The sequence below is a fragment of the Microtus pennsylvanicus genome, chromosome 3 (assembly GCF_037038515.1).
Source record: "Microtus pennsylvanicus isolate mMicPen1 chromosome 3, mMicPen1.hap1, whole genome shotgun sequence".
NCBI classification, from domain to species: Eukaryota; Metazoa; Chordata; class Mammalia; order Rodentia; family Cricetidae; genus Microtus; species Microtus pennsylvanicus.
The window spans coordinates 99,019,492-99,039,327 of NC_134581.1; the positions used below are offsets into that span (position 1 = coordinate 99,019,492).

The following is a 19,836-nucleotide window of genomic DNA, read 5'->3' on the forward strand; positions in this document are numbered from 1 at the left end:
AAGGCTGCTTTGGGCTTTGCGTGTGTGTCCTGCTTGCTGAGTAGCTGGGATCACAGGTCTCCATGGCAGTTAGGTACTATTTGCCCTCAACCACTGCACTGCAGAGCACCATAAGGAACTATTATCAACTGTCCTTTTCAGTTGCAGAGCCAGTCCCCATGTGTGGTGCCCCTATTCACACCATAGCCCAGTGCATCTGCTCACACCTCTGCTCCACCTTTAGAGCTGAAGCAGGCCTCCGCAGCCATGTACACTTGTGTTTACATTGCATGCAGCTTCCCGACTAGCCAGACATGTGCAGTGCAGTTGAGATCTGATCTCAGCTTCAGGACAGCTATGCAAACTACAGAATGGACAGAAAAGCACGGTGTCAGTGGACTGGGCATAAGGCTAGCTAGATGGCCGCGTGACCCTGCCGTGTGCTTGCTGGGATCATGTGTGTGGCTGCAGCAGGAAGCGGTGTCTCCCAGAGGTTAAAGATGTGGATTGTAGTGGGCGGGATGGCTTACTTAACATATATAGAAGTGCTTGCTGAGACTGGAGCTCAAGCCTGGGAACCAGAGTGGTAGGAGGAGAGAAACAACCCGCTAATCAAGTTACAGGATCTACACAGAAAAACCCTGTCTCCAAAAAAAAAAAAAAAAAAAGGAAAGGAAAAAAATGACATTTCTTTATTTATGTGGGGAAGGGAAGATGGCCATGCACAGTCATTATGTTATAGTGGACACACAGACACGAGTCTTGGAGATGTAACTCAGATTTTCAAATTTGGTCTCAAGCACCTTTACTCACTGAGCCATCTCAGTGGCCCCTTCCTCATTTTTATAAGAATGATGATTTGTGGGCAGTGGTGGCGCAAGCCTCTAGTGCCAGCTCTGGGGAGGCAGAAGTAGGCAGGCAGAGCATGTTCCAGGACAGCCAGGACTACACAGAGAAAAACCCTGTCTAGAAAAAAAAAAGATTCAACTCCTATGGAAGACAGCAAGTCAGGATGACTAGGATCTGTTATGCCAACAGTTGGGACGGGGTGCGGAGGTAAAGGCAGGAGGATCAGGGGCTACGTGAGACCCTGACTTGAAAAGAAAAGGGGGGGTTCACGAATAATTGGTTCATGATAACCCTCTTTCCTGTTGCCCAATTATCTGGATCTAGTCTGAATTTTAATTTCCTTCACTTAATCAGAACTTGTTTTTTTCAGGCTGTCCTGACTTATAGTTGTTCTGCCTCTGCCTGCAGAGTGCTGGGATTAAAGTTAAGAGTTACCATCCCAAAACAGATTTTTGTTTTCTAAGACAGGATCTCCTGCAACCTAGGCTGGCTTCAAACCCCTTATAGCCATTGTCAGCCTGGAACTCCTGATCCTCTTTCTTGCTTCTACCTGCCAAGTGCTGAGGTCAGGCATTCAACACCTCCATTACTGGCAGAATTTCCATTGTGATGGTCAAGTTCATATACAAAGACTTGTTTATATGCGGATCTTGCTCCCTGGCCAACCAGGAACAGGGACCTATAAGTGTCTCCCCTTTGCTGCAACTACTGTCTGGCCAAAGTGGCTGGCATTTACAGTACGTAGTTAGGGAATAGGAATGAAATAACAAGGAAATGAAGGAAAAAATTAAGGCACGTTGGGCTCCTGGTCTACCTTAGTCTCAGCCTGTAGTTACTCCTATAAGTAGCTGAAGAAATAGAAGCTCAGAAATACCCAAGGACCGCTGGGATCCTTGAAATGGAAAGGTGTTGGCGGTAGGGATTCCCACCAACAGCCTCTAGGGGTCTCCGGTGGGGAAGGTGGGTTATCAGGGATTTGAGATTGAGAAACGACTCTCAGTAACTCGGGGCTGTGTCTCTCCCTGACCCCAGGGGCTGGACACAGCCGGTAACAGATTAGGAACGCTTGATGAGAATTCCGGGAGCCGTGGCCCAGGTCCCCCACCGTTAGGCACCCTCATCGTCAGAAGCCTAGTGGGGGACATCCCCTCACCTACCAGAAAATTCTCAACAGCCAGGGTTTCCTACACACACACACACACACACACACACACACACACACACACACACACCACACCACACCACACCACACCACACCACACCACACCACACATACAGAGTCAGTGGTGGGATGGAGACCCTACAAGAACGTACCAAGGCATAGGTGGAGGGATCACAGCTTTCATGGAGAGCTAGGGGAACCCCATGATCTTAATGTCCTTCCTCCCGGGAGTTGGGTTCCCCCTCTTCCCAACATAGCTAGCATCCCCAGAACTTACCTTGCTGGGAAAAGGGGCTGGAGAGAGGAGACCCGCCCTCTCGGACCTGGGGTCGGGACAGCGGGAGGGGACCAGTGTCCAGGCTCTTTGTTTGCTGGTGTGCGTAGGTGTTTGGGAGACCCTTCGGGTATAGGTCCGTCATGCGCGTGCCCGGGCTGGGATAGACCACTGCTGGTGTGGTGGATTGCCAAACTGGGGGAGGAGGGGAAGAAAAACGGGCTTCCCTCGGCCCCGCCCCCGCCCACTATGGACTTTGAATAAGCGAGAGGAGGAGGGGTCATAGCGGGAAGACGCTTTCACGCCCACCACTTCTCCCCCTCTGTCCCACCACTGTCCCCACGACACCCCCCAATCTGCAGACCTTTATTCGCTCCAGACAGTCCCTCTCCAACAGTTCCCGAGCTGTGAAGAGGACCTCCCCCCCGCCAGGCCATATGTATAATGCTTCTCTCTTTCCACCAGACCCCATCTCAAATAGCACCCTTCAATCTGAGATAATGCTGGCCCTCGGCTGCAGCGCCAGTTTCTAGATCCTGTATCAAAGCATGGGAAGTATCTGAAGCTCAGAAAAACTGGATTTCCTCAAACTCCAGCAGAAATTCAGGGGGCTCAGGTGAGCTGGAAGAGGCTGTGGGTAGCCCCGATGGTGAGGAAAGCCCCCTCTGGTGCCTTCCAATTCCCGCTGGGTTCAGAACTGGTAACGCTGTCGCTGGTTTAGACATCAGCGACACCCAGAGGCTGTGAAAGGAGATACTTCAGGTGGGGGATTCTGGATGATTCCAGAGGGCTGCAGGTGCTGAGGTTCCTGCCTACAAGTGGGGCGAGATGGTGTTAGAGTCTAAAGACTATCCACTTCTGATCCCGAAGCAAGGACAGGGCTGTAACATGGAGAAAGAGAACTGACTTCCGCAAGTTGTCCTGACATTCACATGTGTACATATACACACAATTAATAAAATGTAATTTTATAAAACTTATTATTCATTTTTATATGTATTGGTGTTTTGTCTGCATGTAGGTATTAAATCTGGAGCTGGAGCTACAGTTGTGAGCTGCCATGTGAGTGCTGGGAATTGAACCTGGGTCCTTTGGAACAGCAGCCAGTGCTCTTAACTGCTGAGCTATTTCTTCAGTTCCTAAAATATAACTTAAAAAAATTTTTAAGGGCAGACCTGGCATAGTGGGGCATGATTTTAATTCCAGCATTGGTAGGCAGAAGCAGGCAGATATGTGAGTTCGAGGTCAGCCTGGTCTACATAGTGAGTACTAGGACACCCAGGGCTATATAGTGAGACACTGACTCGGGAAAAAAAATTAAGAGTAAAAATCCTTTTAAGAAAAAAAAAACATAGTGAATATTGCTGTTTTGCCTGCAAGTATGTCTGGGCACCACACGCATACCTAGTGTAGGCAGAGGCCAGAGGGGGTCATAAGATCCCCTGAGGCAGAAGTTACAGATGGTGTGAGCAACCATGTGGGTGCTGGGAACAAAATCCGGGTTCCCTGGGAGAGCGGTCAGTGCTCTTAACCACTGAGCCACCCCTGAAGCCCCAATTTTGATTTTTTGAGACACAGTTTCATTGTGTAGCCCTGGCTGGCCAGGAACTATGTAGATCAGGCTGGCCTAGAACTGCTTTAGCCTCGCAAGTGTTGGGATTACCGCGGGCCACCAAACCCTAGGCAACTACATTTTTTTGTTCCCAAATGAGCTCAGTTGGGTTTCGGCGGGAACTCCCATAAGGCCTCACCATGTGAGCCTGGCCCTTTAAGAATCACCGCTGGTTGTCAGTGCCGCCGACTCCCGTTGCTAAGGACGTGAGGTCAGGCGCGGTGCTGGGGCGGGGCTGTCATGCGCAGTGTTCTGGGCCGGAAGCGGAAGGGGCGGGGCTCTGCGAGCGGACTCTCTATCCCTTGTGGGTCCCTGTTCAGCGCCCGGCCGTGTGTAGAGCCGGGAGCCAATCCGGGCCTCCGAGGCGAAGATGGTGGACTACAGCGTTTGGGATCATATCGAGGTGTCGGACGATGAGGACGAGACGCACCCCAACATCGACACGGCCAGCCTCTTCCGCTGGCGGCACCAGGTGGGGCTGTGCGCGCGCTTCCCCTTCCCCCCCACTCCCGGGACCCCCGCTCTAGAGTTCTGACCTCTTACCCTGGCCGCCTGGCCCAGGCTAGGGTGTGGGGTACCTCAATTATTGACATCTGGAGCCTCTTGTTCCACAATCTGGTTCTTCTCTGTCTCTCTTTCTCTCTGTCTCTCTCTTTTTTTCTTAATTTGAAACAGGATCTCACTATAGCCTTGCCTGGCCTGGAACTTGCTATGTAGACCAGGCTGGCCATTAATTCACAGAGATCCGCCTGCCTCTGCCTCCCCAGCGCTGGGATTAAAGACGTGCACTATCGTGTGGGGTCGTGTGGGACTGGACCTTTAAATTCCACTCCAGGACTACAGGAATATACCTACCACCCGCCTCTGCTGTTTCTTTTAGTTTATTTGTTAGCTTACTCATTGTGTGTGTCTCGTGTGCGTGCGGCACAGCATGCGTTTGTAGATTAAAGGACAATTGGCAGAAGGCAGGCCTCGCCTTTCACCACGTTGAAACAGGGAATGGAACTCAGGTCACCTCAGTTTTGCCACAAGCGCCCATCCTGCCCCATCTTACCAGCTCTTAAGACTTTCATCAGAGTCTCCACTCCACCAGCGCTGACTCTTGTGTGTAGGGGTCCCCATCGACCTGTGTGGAACTTTTTTTTCCTCCTCAGAATTCTTTCTCGGAGTCCAGACCTCAGGTTCTGTTAGGTTCTCCCTTATCCTAGCCTTGCATCCACTCTGACTGCACGTCTCCCTTCGGCCTCTCCTCACCCCCTAGAATAGATGCACAACACTTTTGATTTGATTGTGGCATCTACTTCCCACGATCTTAAACATGAATTTCCATTAAGGCCCAGAGACACCCTCGACCCCCCAGACTGAATGAGGTTGCATCCTACCCTTAATCTCACGATCTTAGCTTTCAGCTGGGGTTCCGCTACCCAGGACCCCTTTCCCTGGATTATAGAGCAGAGCCTCACTAGGGACTTCGGTCCTACCTAGGACTTAACTGTTGGAGCCCCCTTCTCCTCATTTGACTTCCAGCTCCGCTCCTGCCCACCATCCAATTCCAGTGCCCTTCCTTACTCTCACCTCCTGTAGACTCTTATTTCCCATTGTTCCAGGAAACCCCACCCACTCAACTTCCGGCCACATCCTCTGCTCTTTTATAGTAACTAGACCCCCATCATATCCACCTTGGCGTCTGTATGAACTTTGGTCATCACTGAAAACTCATCAAACTGGGAGCTGGGCAGCACTCAGGGAACAATGAGGCCTGTGAGTTCGAGGCCAGCCCAATCTACAAAGTGAGTTCCAGGACAGCCAGGGCTACACAGCAAAACTTTATCTCAAAAAACAAACATCCAAAAAGAAAAAAAAAGATAGAAAGAAATTCACCAAACTCAGAACCCCAAACCCATCCTGTCCCCTCAAGCCTCACTGGCTTTTCTCCAGGGTTCAGATCACCCAACTTAACTGGGGACCTCCTGTGTCTTATACCAATGTCACTTTATTGCCGAGCATGGTGGCACACACCTGTAAATACGGGTCTTTGGAGATGGAGGTAGGAGGATGGCAAATTCTAGGCAAGCCTGGACTACATGAGACACTGTCTCAAAAACCAAATAGGCTGACACTCAGTTGTGTGCCATTGCCTTGCTCTCTGCCCCGGGACTGCTTAAAAGCTTGCCATGGTAGGACAGCCCTGGACCCCAGCACTGGGGGATGGAAGCAGGATATCAGAAGTTCAAAGCCTTCAGCCACATAGTAAGTTTGAGGCTGTTGTGAGCTACATGGAATTCTGTCAGTAACCAAGCAAATAAAATAAGATTATAAACATTTTCTTAAAAATCTGTCCAGAACAGATTCCCGCAGATTCAGACCTTAGAATCCCAAGTGTGTTTGAGCCATGTTTTCCACTCCTCTCCTTTCTGCCCATCATTGCCCAGGACAGTGGTGTACTGCCAAGACCTAAGGGTGGTCTGAGATGTGGTTTGGTGACAGCACTTGCCAAGCATGCAGAAGGTACTGGATCCCATCCCTAGCACACCATAAACAGATGATCTAACCTACCCTCCCAAATCAAAGCATCTATGTCTACGTACCTGTGTGTGTTAGACTCTGTGTTTTGTTTTTTCTTTTTTTTTTTCTTTTTTTTTTTTTTTTTTTGGTTTTTCGAGACAGGGTTTCTTTGTGGTTTTGGAGCCTGTCCTGGAACTAGCTCTTGTAGACCAGGCTGGTCTCGAACTCACAGAGATCCGCCTGCCTCTGCCTCCCGAGTGCTGGGATTAAAGGCATGCGCCACCACCGCCCGGCTTGTGTTTTGTTTTTTCGAGATGGGGTTTCTCTGTAACTTTGGAGCCTGTCCTGGAACTAGCTCTTTTTTTTTTTTTTTTTTTTTTTTTTTTGGAACTAGCTCTTGTAGACCAGGCTGGTCTCGAACTCACAGAAATCCACCTGCCTCTGCCTCCTAAGTGCTGGGATTAAAGGCGTGTGCCACCACCGCCCAGCAGTATACTGGGTGTTTAAATTACATTTTATTCATTTGTGTATATGCATGTCTGTGTAAATGTACCTGTGTATGCCATGATACAGAGATCAGAGGATAACTTTTCCCATGTGGGTTCTGGGGATCAAACACAGGTCTTCAGGCTTGGAGGCAGGCCTTTACCTACTGTGTCCTCTCATTGGCTCCTTAGCTTGTTATTCTCTCAAGCTGGGGGCAGGTCCTTTCCAGTTAGGACTTTTGCACTCCACCTTCCTATAGGTAGCTCCTGACTGTTTATATAGAACCTCTTAGAAGGTCCTTTCCCATCTTCCCCAAATTTCTCCACCCCACGTGCACATGTATCCAGTTTCCAGGCAGGCCACTAGTGCATGGCACCGGTGCCAGCACGGCATCCATCCTCTCAGCATTGTGTGAGGAAGCCCTGAAGACCCCCTCGGGAGCACCTACTTCTGATGTATGAGGAGGTTCATTTTCCTACAACGTGGAAAACAGTTGGGGGCTGCTAGGTAGGAGGGAGGCCTCCTTTGACTAGTCCAGAGCCTGCTTCCTGTCTTACTGCTGTGACTGTAATCCCCAGGAGAGAAGTGGGGTCTTCTGCACCCGCACATGGGAGAGGACAGACAGGCTCTTCCCCATCCATCTGAGATGGGGCTGGATTCGTAAGCTCTGAGCAGAGAAGCCCGACAGGTTGTGTTCCCAGTTTGTGGTCCTGATGTGCTGTGTCTTGCAGGCTCTGCTCGACTGCTCAGGGCCTCAGTCTGAGAACGTGGGTAGGATTTGTGTGACCCAGAGGGTTGGTGTAAGTTTCCTAGTATTTAGCAAGGTTTCCCTTGGGTTAGTATTTCCTGTCATCGCTGTTGAGGTGTCTTGTGGAGTAATAGTTACTGTCATCACTGTTTAGGTCTGCCTTGTGGTTTCCAAACATATTCGAAGCCAGACATGATAGGTGCATGGTTGTCATTCAAAGCTGTCTGTGGCCACGTAGCAAATGGAGGCCAGCCTGGGCTACATGAGCCCTTGTCTAAAACTGAACAGTAAGGGCACCGGTCAGCAAGGTCCTCCGACCTCCACACTCCACACACACTGTGGCACACATCTGTTCCTGCCACCATACATGGTGAACTAAAAAGTGAAATTTAAAAAATCCCAACTTGGTCCAGTGGTGTAGGCCTATTTTTCCAGCTATTGGGGAAACTGAGGCAGGAGATCACAAATTCAAGGCCATCCTCAACAATGTAGAGTGAAGTCAGGGCCAGCCTCAGCGATGTAAGGAGACAACTATGTCAGACTATGAAATACAAAAAGGCCGCTTGTAGCGTAGGTGTGGCGCACTGGTGCAGCCCTGGTAGAGCTACCACCAGAAAATACAGATGTGGAGGTTTGAGAAAGGGGCAAGTGAGTTCCCAGCCCCACTTCCTAGGCTCTGTGACCAGACATGTGCCATGTGGAGTTCCTTCTGGCTCCTTCCAGTGAGCTTTATGGTGTCAAAATTCTGAGACCCTCAGTGTCCCTTCTGTAAGGAACACTCTCTCCACCCCGTTAGTTGTGCCTGGGTCAGCCTGCTGCCGTCCTTGCCATGTGGAAGGTGTAAGCCTGGTTGGGCAGGTGACAGCTGTTACCATCACACACACACACCCCACTTTTTTTTTTTTTAGCTTCAGCCTCCCTGGCAGCTACTCAGAGGACACTAGGGAGAATGTCCAGAATACCAGCAGCCTGGCAGCTTCCTGCCGCTGTCAGGCTAGTGAGGCGCTTACCTTAGAGCCCTAGGAGAACATGACACAGGCCAGGGCTACTACAGAAGGGGACTTTGTTGTCGTGTGTGAGCGAGAGTGTGGGTTCACGTGCAGAGGACAGAGGAGGATGTCGGGGTCATGCCCCATCACTCTATGCCTTATTCCCTTAAGGCAGGGTCTCTCACTAAACCTGGAGCCAGGCTGGGGCCAACAAGTTCCAGCCATCCTCCTGTCTTTGCTCCCTACAGTGCTGAGGTTACAGGCAGCATACTTTTTTCTTGAATGCTGGGGACCTGAACTCAGGCTTGTCCTTGCACAGTGTTCTTCCCTGGGAACTGTCTCCCTCCTAAAGCATTCTCACTGTCGCCGTCTCCTGTATCGTTTCCAACTTCCTATGGAGATCCACCTGCCTCCATCTGCCCATTGCTGGGATTAAAGGCATTTGCTGCCATATCTGGCCTTAACTTTTACTTCAAGACAGGTGTTCCTGAGTTCTTAGGCTGGCTTGGTAGGTACTCAGTCTTCTACTTCAACCTCCCTGAGTGCTTGGTCACCTGAGTACTCCATGATGGCCACTTGGGTTTTTCTTTGGTTTTGTTTATGGTGCTGGTGCAGTCCAAGATGTCTTTTTTTTTTTAAGATTTATTTATTTATTTTGTTTACAGTGTTCTGTCTGCATGTGTGCCTACAGGCCAGAAGAGGGCACCAAATTTTATTACAGATGGTTGTGAGCCACCATGTGGTTGCTGGGAATTGAACTCAGGACCTCTAGAACAATCAGTGCTCTTAACCTCTGAGCCATCTCTCCAGCCCCCCAAGATGTCTTTTTAAAAAGATTTGCTTACTTGTTATATATACAGTGCTCTGTCTGCTTGAATGCCAGAAGAGGGCATCAAGTCTCATTATAGAGGGTTGTGAGCTGCCGTGTGGTTGCTGGGAATCTGGGAATTGAACTCAGGACCTCTGGAAGAACAGCCAGTACTCCTAACCCTCTGAGCTATCTCTCCAGCCCCCAAGATGTCTTAAGATGGTAAGTAGGGCTAACAACAAAGCAAGATGGCTCAGTGGGTGACGCCCGACAACCTGAGTTCAATCTCTGGCACCCACACGGTAGAACCCTTACATTTTCTCTTTGTGTGAGCACACACACACAGAAATAAATAAATAAATAGATAAATAGATTGATTGATTAAAGCTCTTTTTTCTTTTTCTTTTTCTTTTCTTTTCTTTTCTTTTTTTTTTTTTTTTTTTTTTTGGTTTTTCGAGACAGGGTTTCTCTGTGGCTTTGGAGCCTGTCCTGGAACTAGCTCTGTAGACCAGGCTGGTCTCGAACTCACAGAGATCCGCCTGCCTCTGCCTTCCCGAGTGCTGGGATTAAAGGCGTGGGCCACCATCGCCCGGATAAAGCTGTTTTTTCAAACTAAGATGCTAAGCAAGGCCTCTACTGTTGAGTTACTCGCCTCATGACCAGTTCCTGTTGCTCTACCTTGCACCTGCACTGGAGAGGCAGCAGGATTAGGAGTTTATATTCATTCTCAACTATATAGAGAAGTTGATGCTGATGAGACAAAAAACTAAAAATGTGGCATCCGGGCACCAGGCTGGAAGTTGGGAGGCCAGGGCTTAGACTTTGGTCATACGTATCCTGGGGTTGTATCCAGTGCAGAGATTGAAACCCCAGGGCTAGACAGGGGTCAGGGGATAAAGTTGTTCTTTTGTTTGTTCTCTCTCTTTCTCTCATTTTGATTTGTTTGTTTATTTTGAAGCAGGGTTTTTCTCTGTGTAACTTAGGCTGTCCGGGAACTCTCTTTGTAGAACCCAGAGATCCACCTGCTTCTGCCTCCCCAGTGCTGGGACTAAAGGTGACCGCCACCATGCCTGGCTCCCAAAGTTGTTCTTTCTAAGTGACCAACTGCTGCCTGTCCCTGCCTGCAGGCCCGAGTGGAGCGCATGGAGCAGTTTCAGAAGGAGAAGGAGGAACTGGACCGGGGCTGCCGTGAATGCAAACGCAAGGTAGCTGAGTGCCAGCGCAAGCTGAAGGAGCTGGAAGTGGCAGAGGGCAGTGGCCAAGTGGAGCTTGAGCGTCTGCGAGCTGAGGCACAGCAGCTGCGCAAGGAGGAGCGAAGCTGGGAGCAGAAGCTGGAGGACATGCGCAAGAAGGAGAAGAGCATGCCCTGGAACGTGGACACCCTCAGCAAAGATGGCTTCAGCAAGGTGGGACACGGGCGAGAGCACTGCGGAGTGTAGTTAGATGTGGGTTGAGCATGGTTTGATGGTGGGGGCTAGACCTATCTGAACTGTGAAGGCCCCCGGTCCCCCCCATCTCCCCATTCCTGTAAATTAGGAGAATTCTGACAGTGAGAGTCAGGCAAAGCCACAAGGGGGACAGGTTGAGCTTGGGATTGGCTGGTGGAGCCCAGTGAAGCCCACCCATACCCTCTGATCTGCCCGAAGGCCCGCGGCCACGCCTCTGCCACCTTGATGCACTTAGCGACACCACCGCCTCCGATGTGGACAGGATGGGCGCGGCGGCCACGGCCCCCGCACCCCGGGCGCACCCGTGCCTTGCCCCAGCCCACTTGCCCTCTCGCCCTGTCACAGAGCATGGTCAATACCAAGCCTGAGAAGGCAGAGGAGGACTCAGAGGAGGCGAGAGAGCAGAAGCACAAGACCTTCGTTGAGAAGTACGAGAAACAAATCAAACATTTTGGTAAGTTCCTGCGCAGGGCTCCAGCTGGGAATCAAGACCACAGAAGGGCTTCCAGTGGCTTCTGCAACATCCTTCCCCGCAGGCATGCTCCACCGCTGGGATGACAGCCAGAAGTACCTGTCGGACAACGTCCACCTGGTGTGCGAGGAGACTGCCAACTACTTGGTGATCTGGTGCATCGACCTGGAAGTGGAGGAGAAGTGTGCGCTGATGGAGCAGGTGGCTCACCAGACCATGGTGATGCAGTTCATCCTGGAGTTAGCCAAGAGTCTGAAGGTCGACCCCCGCGCCTGCTTCCGGCAGTTTTTCACCAAGATCAAGGTATGGGCTCCCGTACTACCAGGTGTCCACACTGACTAGGGACCTGGGGTCGGATCTTTTATCAGAAGGGCTCAGGGTGGTGTGGGAACACAGTGACTGAATATGGTCATCGTATTCATTTCTTTTTCTTTTCTTTCCTTTTGGTTTTCCAAGACAGGGTTTCTCTGTAGCTTTGAAGTCTGTCCTGGAACTAGAACTTGTAGACCAAGCTGGCCTCAAACTCACGGAGATCCACCTGCCTCTGCCTCCTGAATACTGGGAGTAAAGGCATGTGCCTCCACAGCCTGGCTTTTTATCTGGCTCTTTTTTATTTTTAAGATTGTGTGTGTGTGTGTGATATATATGTTTATGTGTGTGGTGTGTATGTATGTGTGTAGACATGTCTGTATGGTATGTATCTATGATGTGTGTGTGGGCCCATGTGATAGGAGGACAGCTTTGTTTGAGTTGATTCTCTCCTTCCACCTTTATGTGGGTTCCCGTGCTCAAACACGCTGTTGGTCTTGCATGGCAAATATTCTCACCCACTGAACCTTACCTTGCTGACCCTGTTTGAAGATTTGTTCTTGTATTTATTCCTTTATTTCTTTATTTCTTTTTTTGGTTTTTTGAGACAGGGTTTCTCTGTAGCTTTGGATACTGTCCTGGAACTAGCTCTTGTAGACCAGGCTGGCCTTGAACTCACAGAAATCCACCTGCCTCTGCCTCCTAAGTGCTGGGATTAAAGGCATGTGCCACCACCGCCTGGGTATTCCTTTATTTCTTGTTGACGGTGCATGCAGGGGTCTCCAGAAGCTAGAAAAGGGTGTTGGATCCCTGGAGCTGGAATCACTGGTGTTTCTAAGCTGTCATGTGGATGCTGGGAACTGAACATGGTCCTCTGAAAGATTTGAGGCTCCTGAGAGCAGGGAAGGGTAGTAGAATAATCCAGAACTGTGGTGCCTGTAAGACCTTGCTGGAGGACACCTGTGGGTGTGGTACCAGGCCTGCGCTGTTTGGCTGGCCAGGCAGCTGGCCATCAGTAGATGGGCCACAAGGTGGTAGGAAGGGGCTCTCAGTACAGGAGAGCAAGGCAAAGCCTTGAGGTGCCCATGGGTAGTTCAGGAAAAGCCTCAGGGAGCCACAGAAGGCTTCCAAGAGCTGCAGACAGGCCTCACCCCCAAACACTTGGGTGTCAACTGTCCAGTGAACAGCACCCACCTGTTTCCACAGACCGCCGACCACCAGTACATGGAGGGCTTCAAGTATGAACTGGAGGCCTTTAAGGAGCGTGTTCGGGGCCGCGCCAAGCTGCGTATAGAGAAGGCCATGAAGGAATATGAGGAGGAGGAGCGCAAGAAGAGGCTGGGCCCTGGTGGCCTGGACCCTGTGGAGGTCTACGAGTCCCTGCCCGAGGTACGACTCTCCAGGACTTGGGAGGAGGGGAGTGATCTGTGAGCATTTCCATCCCCTCCCCCATACCTCACTCTGCCCCTCTGTACCCCAGGACCTGCAGAAATGCTTTGATGTGAAGGACGTGCAGATGCTGCAAGACGCCATCAGCAAGATGGATCCTACTGTGAGTTCCCATGAGTGGTCCTGAAGGCTGCTTGTGTTCTAGACCTGGTCCCCAAGATTCTGCAGAAGATGGAGAGGAGTAGCCCTCTTGGCTGGGCCTAGGGGTGCAAGCCTGTCATCTCAAGAGGCTAAGAGCAGGGTTATAAGTTCAAAGCCAAGATGAGCCAGAGCAGCTCAGTGAAACCTTATCTTGGAGTGACAATAGAAGGATGGGGGTGTAGCTCAGGGGTAGAGTCCTTGCCTCCTACATCTGGGACTCAGGGTAGTGTCCCTCCTGGGCTTCTCTTAAGACAGGAGAGGCCCCGCACTCCTGACAGAGGCACGATTTGTTGAGTACCTGCTGTACACTCGTCATCAGTAGTGAATGTTGAGCTTTTTCCTTTTATTCTTTTCAGTGACTCTTGATAATGTAATCCAATGCTTCCTACACACTCAGTTTGCTTTTGAGCCACACCCCAGCCCCTCACTGGGGGACTCTAGGCAGGGGCTCTACCACTGAGCCACACCCCAGGCCCTCACTGGGGGATTCTAGGCAGGGACTCTACCACCGAGCCACACCCCAGGCCCTCACTGGGGGATTCTAGGCAGGGACTCTACCACTGAGCCACACCCCAGGCCCTCACTGGGGGATTCTAGGCAGGGACTCTACCACTGAGCCACACCCCAGCCCCTCACTGGGGGATTCTAGGCAGGGCTCTACCACTGAGCCAGACATCCAAACCAGGTTTGAATTTGGATGATTGTTGAATCAGGCATCCAGCTTGGTTTGTTGCCAGTTCTATCAGCTGGCTTCTAATTTAGCTACCTTAGTTTTCTTATCTGTGGAAACATTCTGTACACAGGACCAGTACTAGGGATTCTAGAATTCCCATGGGAATGCATATGTAGAACAGAGTTTACAAACTGCAGTGGAAGACTTGCCAGTTACGTTTGTAGAGCAAATGTAATTGAAAGGCTGCCCCCCGCAGCCCCCATGCTTCTTTGTGCTACAACCTCAAGAGTCTCTATGACCAACACTCTATGACAGAATCAAAATAGCGGTGGTGGTACATACCTTTAATCTCAGCATTTGGGAAGCAGAGGTAAGCAGGTCTCTGAGTTTGAGGCCAGCCTGGTCTACAGAGCACATTCTAAGATAATCAGATACAGAGAAACCCTGTCTCAAAAAAACAAACAGGAAAAGTTTGGTGGCCAGGACTGGGGCTACAGTTCAGTTGCAGAACACTTGTCTGGCATGCAGGATGCCCTGGGTTCTGTCCAAAGCACTGCATAAAGCCAAGTGGCAAGTACACACCTGCAGTCCCAGCACTCAGGACGAGGAATGAGGTCTGCTAACATACTGAGGCCTGGGATACATTAATGCCAGTCACTAAAACCAAAAGAGAAGGAGTACAGAGATGGTTTGGTTGTTAAAAGCTCTGACTGCTCTTCTAGAAGACCCAAGTTCAATTCCTGGCACCCACATGGCAGTTCACAACAACCTGTAACTCCAGTCCCAAGGTATCCTGTGCCCTCTTCTAGTCTCTGTGGACACCAGGCATGCAGCTGGTGCACAGACAGAGATGTGAGCAAAACACCCATACATACAAAATGGTTTGAAAGAGAAGCAGAGTTCGTTAGGAAACAGGTGTTCTGCCACAGTCTTCAAGCTGCGGGAGGCTTGTGAGCTGAGACCAGTGTGGGCTCCATTCTGATTCCCTGCCTCAGCAAGCAAGTGAAGGCCACAAGGTACCCCAGCAGAAGAAGGTGCCTGCCCCCAAGCCTGACAGCCACATTCCATCCTTGGGACCTACACGGTGGAGGAGAGAACTCCTCCCACAGGTTCTTTCCACGTGGTGGAGGAGAGAACTGGCTCCCACAGATTCTCCCTGACCTCCATGTGCATGCACTGCCAAACAAAGAAGTGTAAAAACTAATTTTTTGACAAACTGTGCCTCAGTGGTAGACACCACAGATAAATGTCTGCTGAGACATGGCCCCATCTTGTCTGTTTCCAGCTTCTGGATCCTTTCTGTTTACAGTTGTGCTTCACAGTGAATGGGTTGCAGCATTGGTCAGCTTAGGGAGTGTGCACTTGAAATCTAGGCCAGGCTAGCCTCAAACTCACAGATCTCCTGCCTCTGTTTTCTGAGGAAAAGGAAGCCTCCCTTGTTTTGTTACTTTGGTGCTGAGATCTAATCTCTGGTCCTAATGATTTGAGGGAAAGCATTCTTTTTTTTTTTTGGTTTTTCGAGACAGGGTTTCTCTGTAGCTTTGGTGGTGCCTGTCCCAGAACTAGCTCTTGTAGACCAGGCTGGCCTCGAACTCCCAGAGATCCGCCTGCCTCTGCCTCCCGAGTGCTGGGATTAAAGGTGTGTGCCACCACTGCCCGGCGAGGGAAAGCATTCTTAATTGCTGAGCCACCTACTCAGTAGCTACCTCTACTCCTTTTTGTGTACATGTATGTGTTCTTTTGAGACAGGGTCTCATGTAGCCCAAGCTGACCTCAGATATCTGTGTAGCTAGATGACCTTGATCTCCTGACCCTCCTGCCTCCGTTTCCTAAGTGCACACCACCATAGCTGGTCTTCTGTGGTGCTGGAATGGAACCCAGAGCCTCAGGAACACAAGTGATCTACCAGCTGAGCCACAGTACCAGTCCTTTCTGTTGTTCTTCTAGCCAATTCTGGGTAGAGTAGGTGCTGAACCACCTTGGAAGGAGGTGCTGGAGACAGTGGGTCCGCCATGGTGCTCTCATAGCCTCACCTGCTTGTGCTTTATCTTCACAGGATGCCAAGTATCACATGCAACGTTGCATCGATTCTGGCCTCTGGGTCCCCAACTCCAAGTCTGGTGAGGCCAAGGAGGGGGAGGAGGCGGGCCCCGGGGACCCATTGCTGGAAGCCGTCCCCAAAGCGGGCAACGAGAAAGACATCAGTGCGTGACCTGCCCCAGCCACTGCCACTGGCCTGCAGGCCTCTGTGGGCCCTTCTCCAGAAAAGGAAACGTAGACACCATGTTCCTAGCTCCTGACTTCCTTCACTTCTGCTGCCCCTCACATCCCAACCCTTGGCTTGCCCCATGTCCCCTCTCCTCCAGCCTGTCCCCAGCACTCATCAGACTTCCTGCTTCGGGTTGAGGGGCTCTACTGTCTTCAGCCCCTCCCCCATCAGCATTATGCCAAAGTCCTGGGGGTCTGGGGAGGGGCAACAGTTGCCAGATTGGTCCACTGGGTTGGGTATACACATGTCCCCAGATGGGCAGGGTCTGTCCCTATGGATCTGTGATCACTGTTTTTCTTCTGTCTAGCTTTCTATCCTGCAACTGGCAACAATGTCTAATAAACAGTTCCAGGTGCTGGATGCCAATGGCTCAGTGCTGTTTGAGGCAGAGGGAAACTAGATGGGGAGGACGGGAGTCCTGACAGCCATGCTCTTGGCCCTCAGTCTCCCTCTACCTCCTTGTCTTTTTCAGCCTGTCCTTCCTCTTCTCCTCCCTCTTCCTCCCCTCTTCACCTAGCAAGCATTCCGTGGAGGCAAAAGGACCCAAGTTTGAGGGCAGCCTGGGCTACATGAGAAATACGTAGCTTCTTATTCTAAATATTGATTTGTATGTTTCTGTTTGTGTGCATATGTGTGCTCATGAGAGTGTGTGCATGCATGTATCTTTTTGAGACAGGTTTTCTACGTAACCTTGGCTGTCCTTGAACACACTATAGAGACCAGGCTGACCTCAAACTCAAAGAGATTCCACCTGCCTCTGCCTCTCAAGTGGTGGGATCAAAAGCACAAGCCACGTCCAGCTTCAATTTTCATTTTTTTACTTTATGTGTGTGAGTGTTGTGTGAGCACATGGAGTGTCTCCTGGAACTGCAGTTACAGGTGTTGGAAGCCCACCACATGGCTTCTTCCGGTGGAACCAGTGTCCTCTGCAGCCCTGACCCTTGTCCGTGTCCACTGGAGAAGCAGTGTCAAGCATTTGGGAAGTGTTTCTGCTGTTGAAAAGAGCATAATGCGACTCAGACTGCAGTTCTACGGCAGGGCTTAGTTTAATGTGTGGTTTCCAGTCCAGCATTGTTAAAAAAACAAACAAACAAACAAAAAACTGTACGTACACCTATCATCCGGCAGGTAGGAGTGTGAAACAGAAGGGTCCTGAGTTCAAGGCCAGGCTGGGCTGACCAGTGAGACCCTGTCTCAGTGGAAATTGAGCCTGTTTCAGGAAGCTCTGACTTCCAGCCCCACGCTGCAAAAACTGGGTGTGGCACACACCTGCAACCTCAGGACCCGAGGTCCCGGACCAGTTGACTGGGAAGGTGGCTATTGGTGCCGAGGCCTGAGAGAACCCACTAGAAAATGCTGGATATGACCCTGTGCATTTATGTCACCTTGGTGCTGTTGGGGATTGAGATGTGGCATGCTGGCTACTAGTCTCACTTTAGATTTAGTGAGAGACTCTAAGGAAATAAAAAGCATGACAGAGCAGGACATTCAGCATCCTCTGGACCCTACAAATACACAGCACGTCAGAGGAAGTCAATCAGCTGGTAAGAGGGCCCAGCCGCTGAAGGCACTTGCCACCAGGCTTACACAGTTTCACTTGCCAGGACTCACCTGGTAGGAGAGAACCAGCTCTGTAAGTTGTACTCTGAGCCCCACACACGTGCACATACTCCAAGAGATAGGTGAACAAATGAATAAACCAGAAAAAACTGTATGTGAACTGCTTCAGCTGACATCAGCAACAGGCATGACTTTACAGATGTCTGACCCCTTCATCCTCCTTTCCAGGGTACGTTGCACTCTGGGAGCTGCTTGACACTCAGAACCCAGTTCAGCACCAGGCAGTGGCACACACCTTAAATCCTAGCACTTGGGAGTCAACAGCTGGCGGATCTCAGAGTTTGAGGCCAGCCTGGTCTACATGATGAGTTCCAGGCCAGCCAGGGCTGCACAGTAAGACCCTATATCAGGAAAAGAAGGAAAAAAAAAACATTTAACTGGTTGAGACTCAGTGCCACCACATTCCAGTAATGTCCCAGAACCTCTCTGAGCCTACCAACACCTAGTTGTCCAGACAGCCTCACCAACCTGGGTACTATCACATCCCATGATCTATAAACAGCTTCAGCACTTAACACGCTCTCCTCCAGACAGCACTGGGCCTGGGCCACAGTAGGCCAGCAGCAAAGATCGGCCAAGCAGTGAAGGATGAATTAGCCTGAATGCTGTTGTCCGAGTGAATTTCCACCAGGGGGTAGCAGTGAGCCACACAGCTCTGCCGCCTCAGTGTTGTAACTCCAGTTACAGAGGATCCAAATGCATGTAGAGACATACAGACAGCACATCCATATATATATATTTTTTTTGAAGTAGAAAGGATTCTAAGCCGTCTTGTGGGTGCTGGGAATTGAGCCAGGTTAAGAGCAATCAGTGTTGGTTTTTTGAGACAAGGTTACTCTGTAGCCCTATCTGTCCTGGAACTGTCTCTATAGATCAGGCTGTCCTCAGACTCACAGAGATCCGCCTGCCCTTGCCTCCCAAATTCTGGGATTAAAGGTGTACGCCACCGCCGCCCAGCTGCAATCACTGTTCTTAACAACTAAGCAATTCCTTCAACTCCAATGATTTTTTTGGGGGGGGGGCTAACTCACTGTAACATGGGCTAGTCTCAAACTTGTGGCAATCCTGCCTCATCCTCGCAGGGTCTGATGACCATGAGTTGAGCTGATTTACTGTGTTACCATCCTAGTACCATGAGCTATCATAACTGGGAAAGGGACTCATGCCTATAATCCCAACACTCGGGGGGACTGCGGCAAGAACATGGAAAGCGTTTAAGGCCAGCTTAGGTTGGGTATCTTGTCTCAACCTATGGTGTTTTTCATAAGAATAATTCCACAAATATAGGTCTAAAATTTTTATTGGCATCTACTGTGTGTGACTGTGAACATGCATGTGGCCGCACACTTGTGGAGTTGTCTGTTTGCACCATGTAGAACTCAGGATGTCAGTGTTGGTGGCAAGTGCCTTTACCCTCTGGGCCATCTCAGCACCTTCTAGAGGCTGGTCACTGAGCCTCTGGTGACCTGTCCCTGCCGCCTGAGCACTGAGGTAGACATGTTACTACAGTCCTAGGGGTTGAGCTGGGTGTCCTTGCAGGGCAGAGCAGGCCCTTTGCTGGCAGCCATCTCCCTCACACCAAGCTTTTCACGTTTGCTAATTTAGTTGCTGCCCTCACAGATGAGGAGAACACAGCAGGGTCAAGATGCTGTGTGGGGGTCAGAGCCAAGTGGCTGGAACGTGAGCTGTCTCTTGTGGGCCCTGCCGCCTGTGGCTTGTTCTGTTGTGCTTGCTGTGCAGTTTCTAGAGAATGTGGTTTCACACTCGTGTCCAACATGAAACGGTCTCATGGCAAGTCACCTCACAGCTCTCAGGAGAGAGGCCTGAGTGTCCCCTGAACCCCCCAGCTCAGAAGACAGGGTTTTGTTTTAAATCTCTTTAATTGGCTTTTCCCAGACCTGGTGGTAACTTTAGGGAAGCCCCTCCCAGAAAAGCCTGCCCTGCTTAGGGGGAAGCCCCCCCACGCCATTTCTGAAAATTGTCTAACTAACTGGGTTTGTCCGCTGCTAGGGTGGAAAGTCCCTGTTGGGGAAACCCCTTGGG

At 50.6% G+C, this 19,836-nt stretch overlaps 1 protein-coding gene across 2 annotated transcripts; it reads left to right on the top strand.

Annotated features, from left to right (window-relative positions):
* Positions 1–4,122: 4,122 nt before the first annotated feature.
* Cdc37 (cell division cycle 37, HSP90 cochaperone) lies at positions 4,123–16,539 on the top strand. Of its 2 annotated transcripts, none has more exons than XM_075966666.1 (7): positions 4,123–4,348; positions 10,540–10,818; positions 11,206–11,314; positions 11,397–11,635; positions 12,848–13,030; positions 13,122–13,193; positions 15,961–16,539. In XM_075966666.1, exons 1-7 carry the CDS (start codon positions 4,247–4,249, stop codon positions 16,114–16,116), a joined length of 1,140 nt encoding a protein of 379 aa, XP_075822781.1. In that variant the 5' UTR covers positions 4,123–4,246; the 3' UTR covers positions 16,117–16,539. The 2 variants fall into 2 exon arrangements, with proteins under 2 accessions (XP_075822781.1, XP_075822780.1); XM_075966665.1 differs by having other exon boundaries at positions 4,136–4,348; positions 11,059–11,314.
* Positions 16,540–19,836: the final 3,297 nt, after the last annotated feature.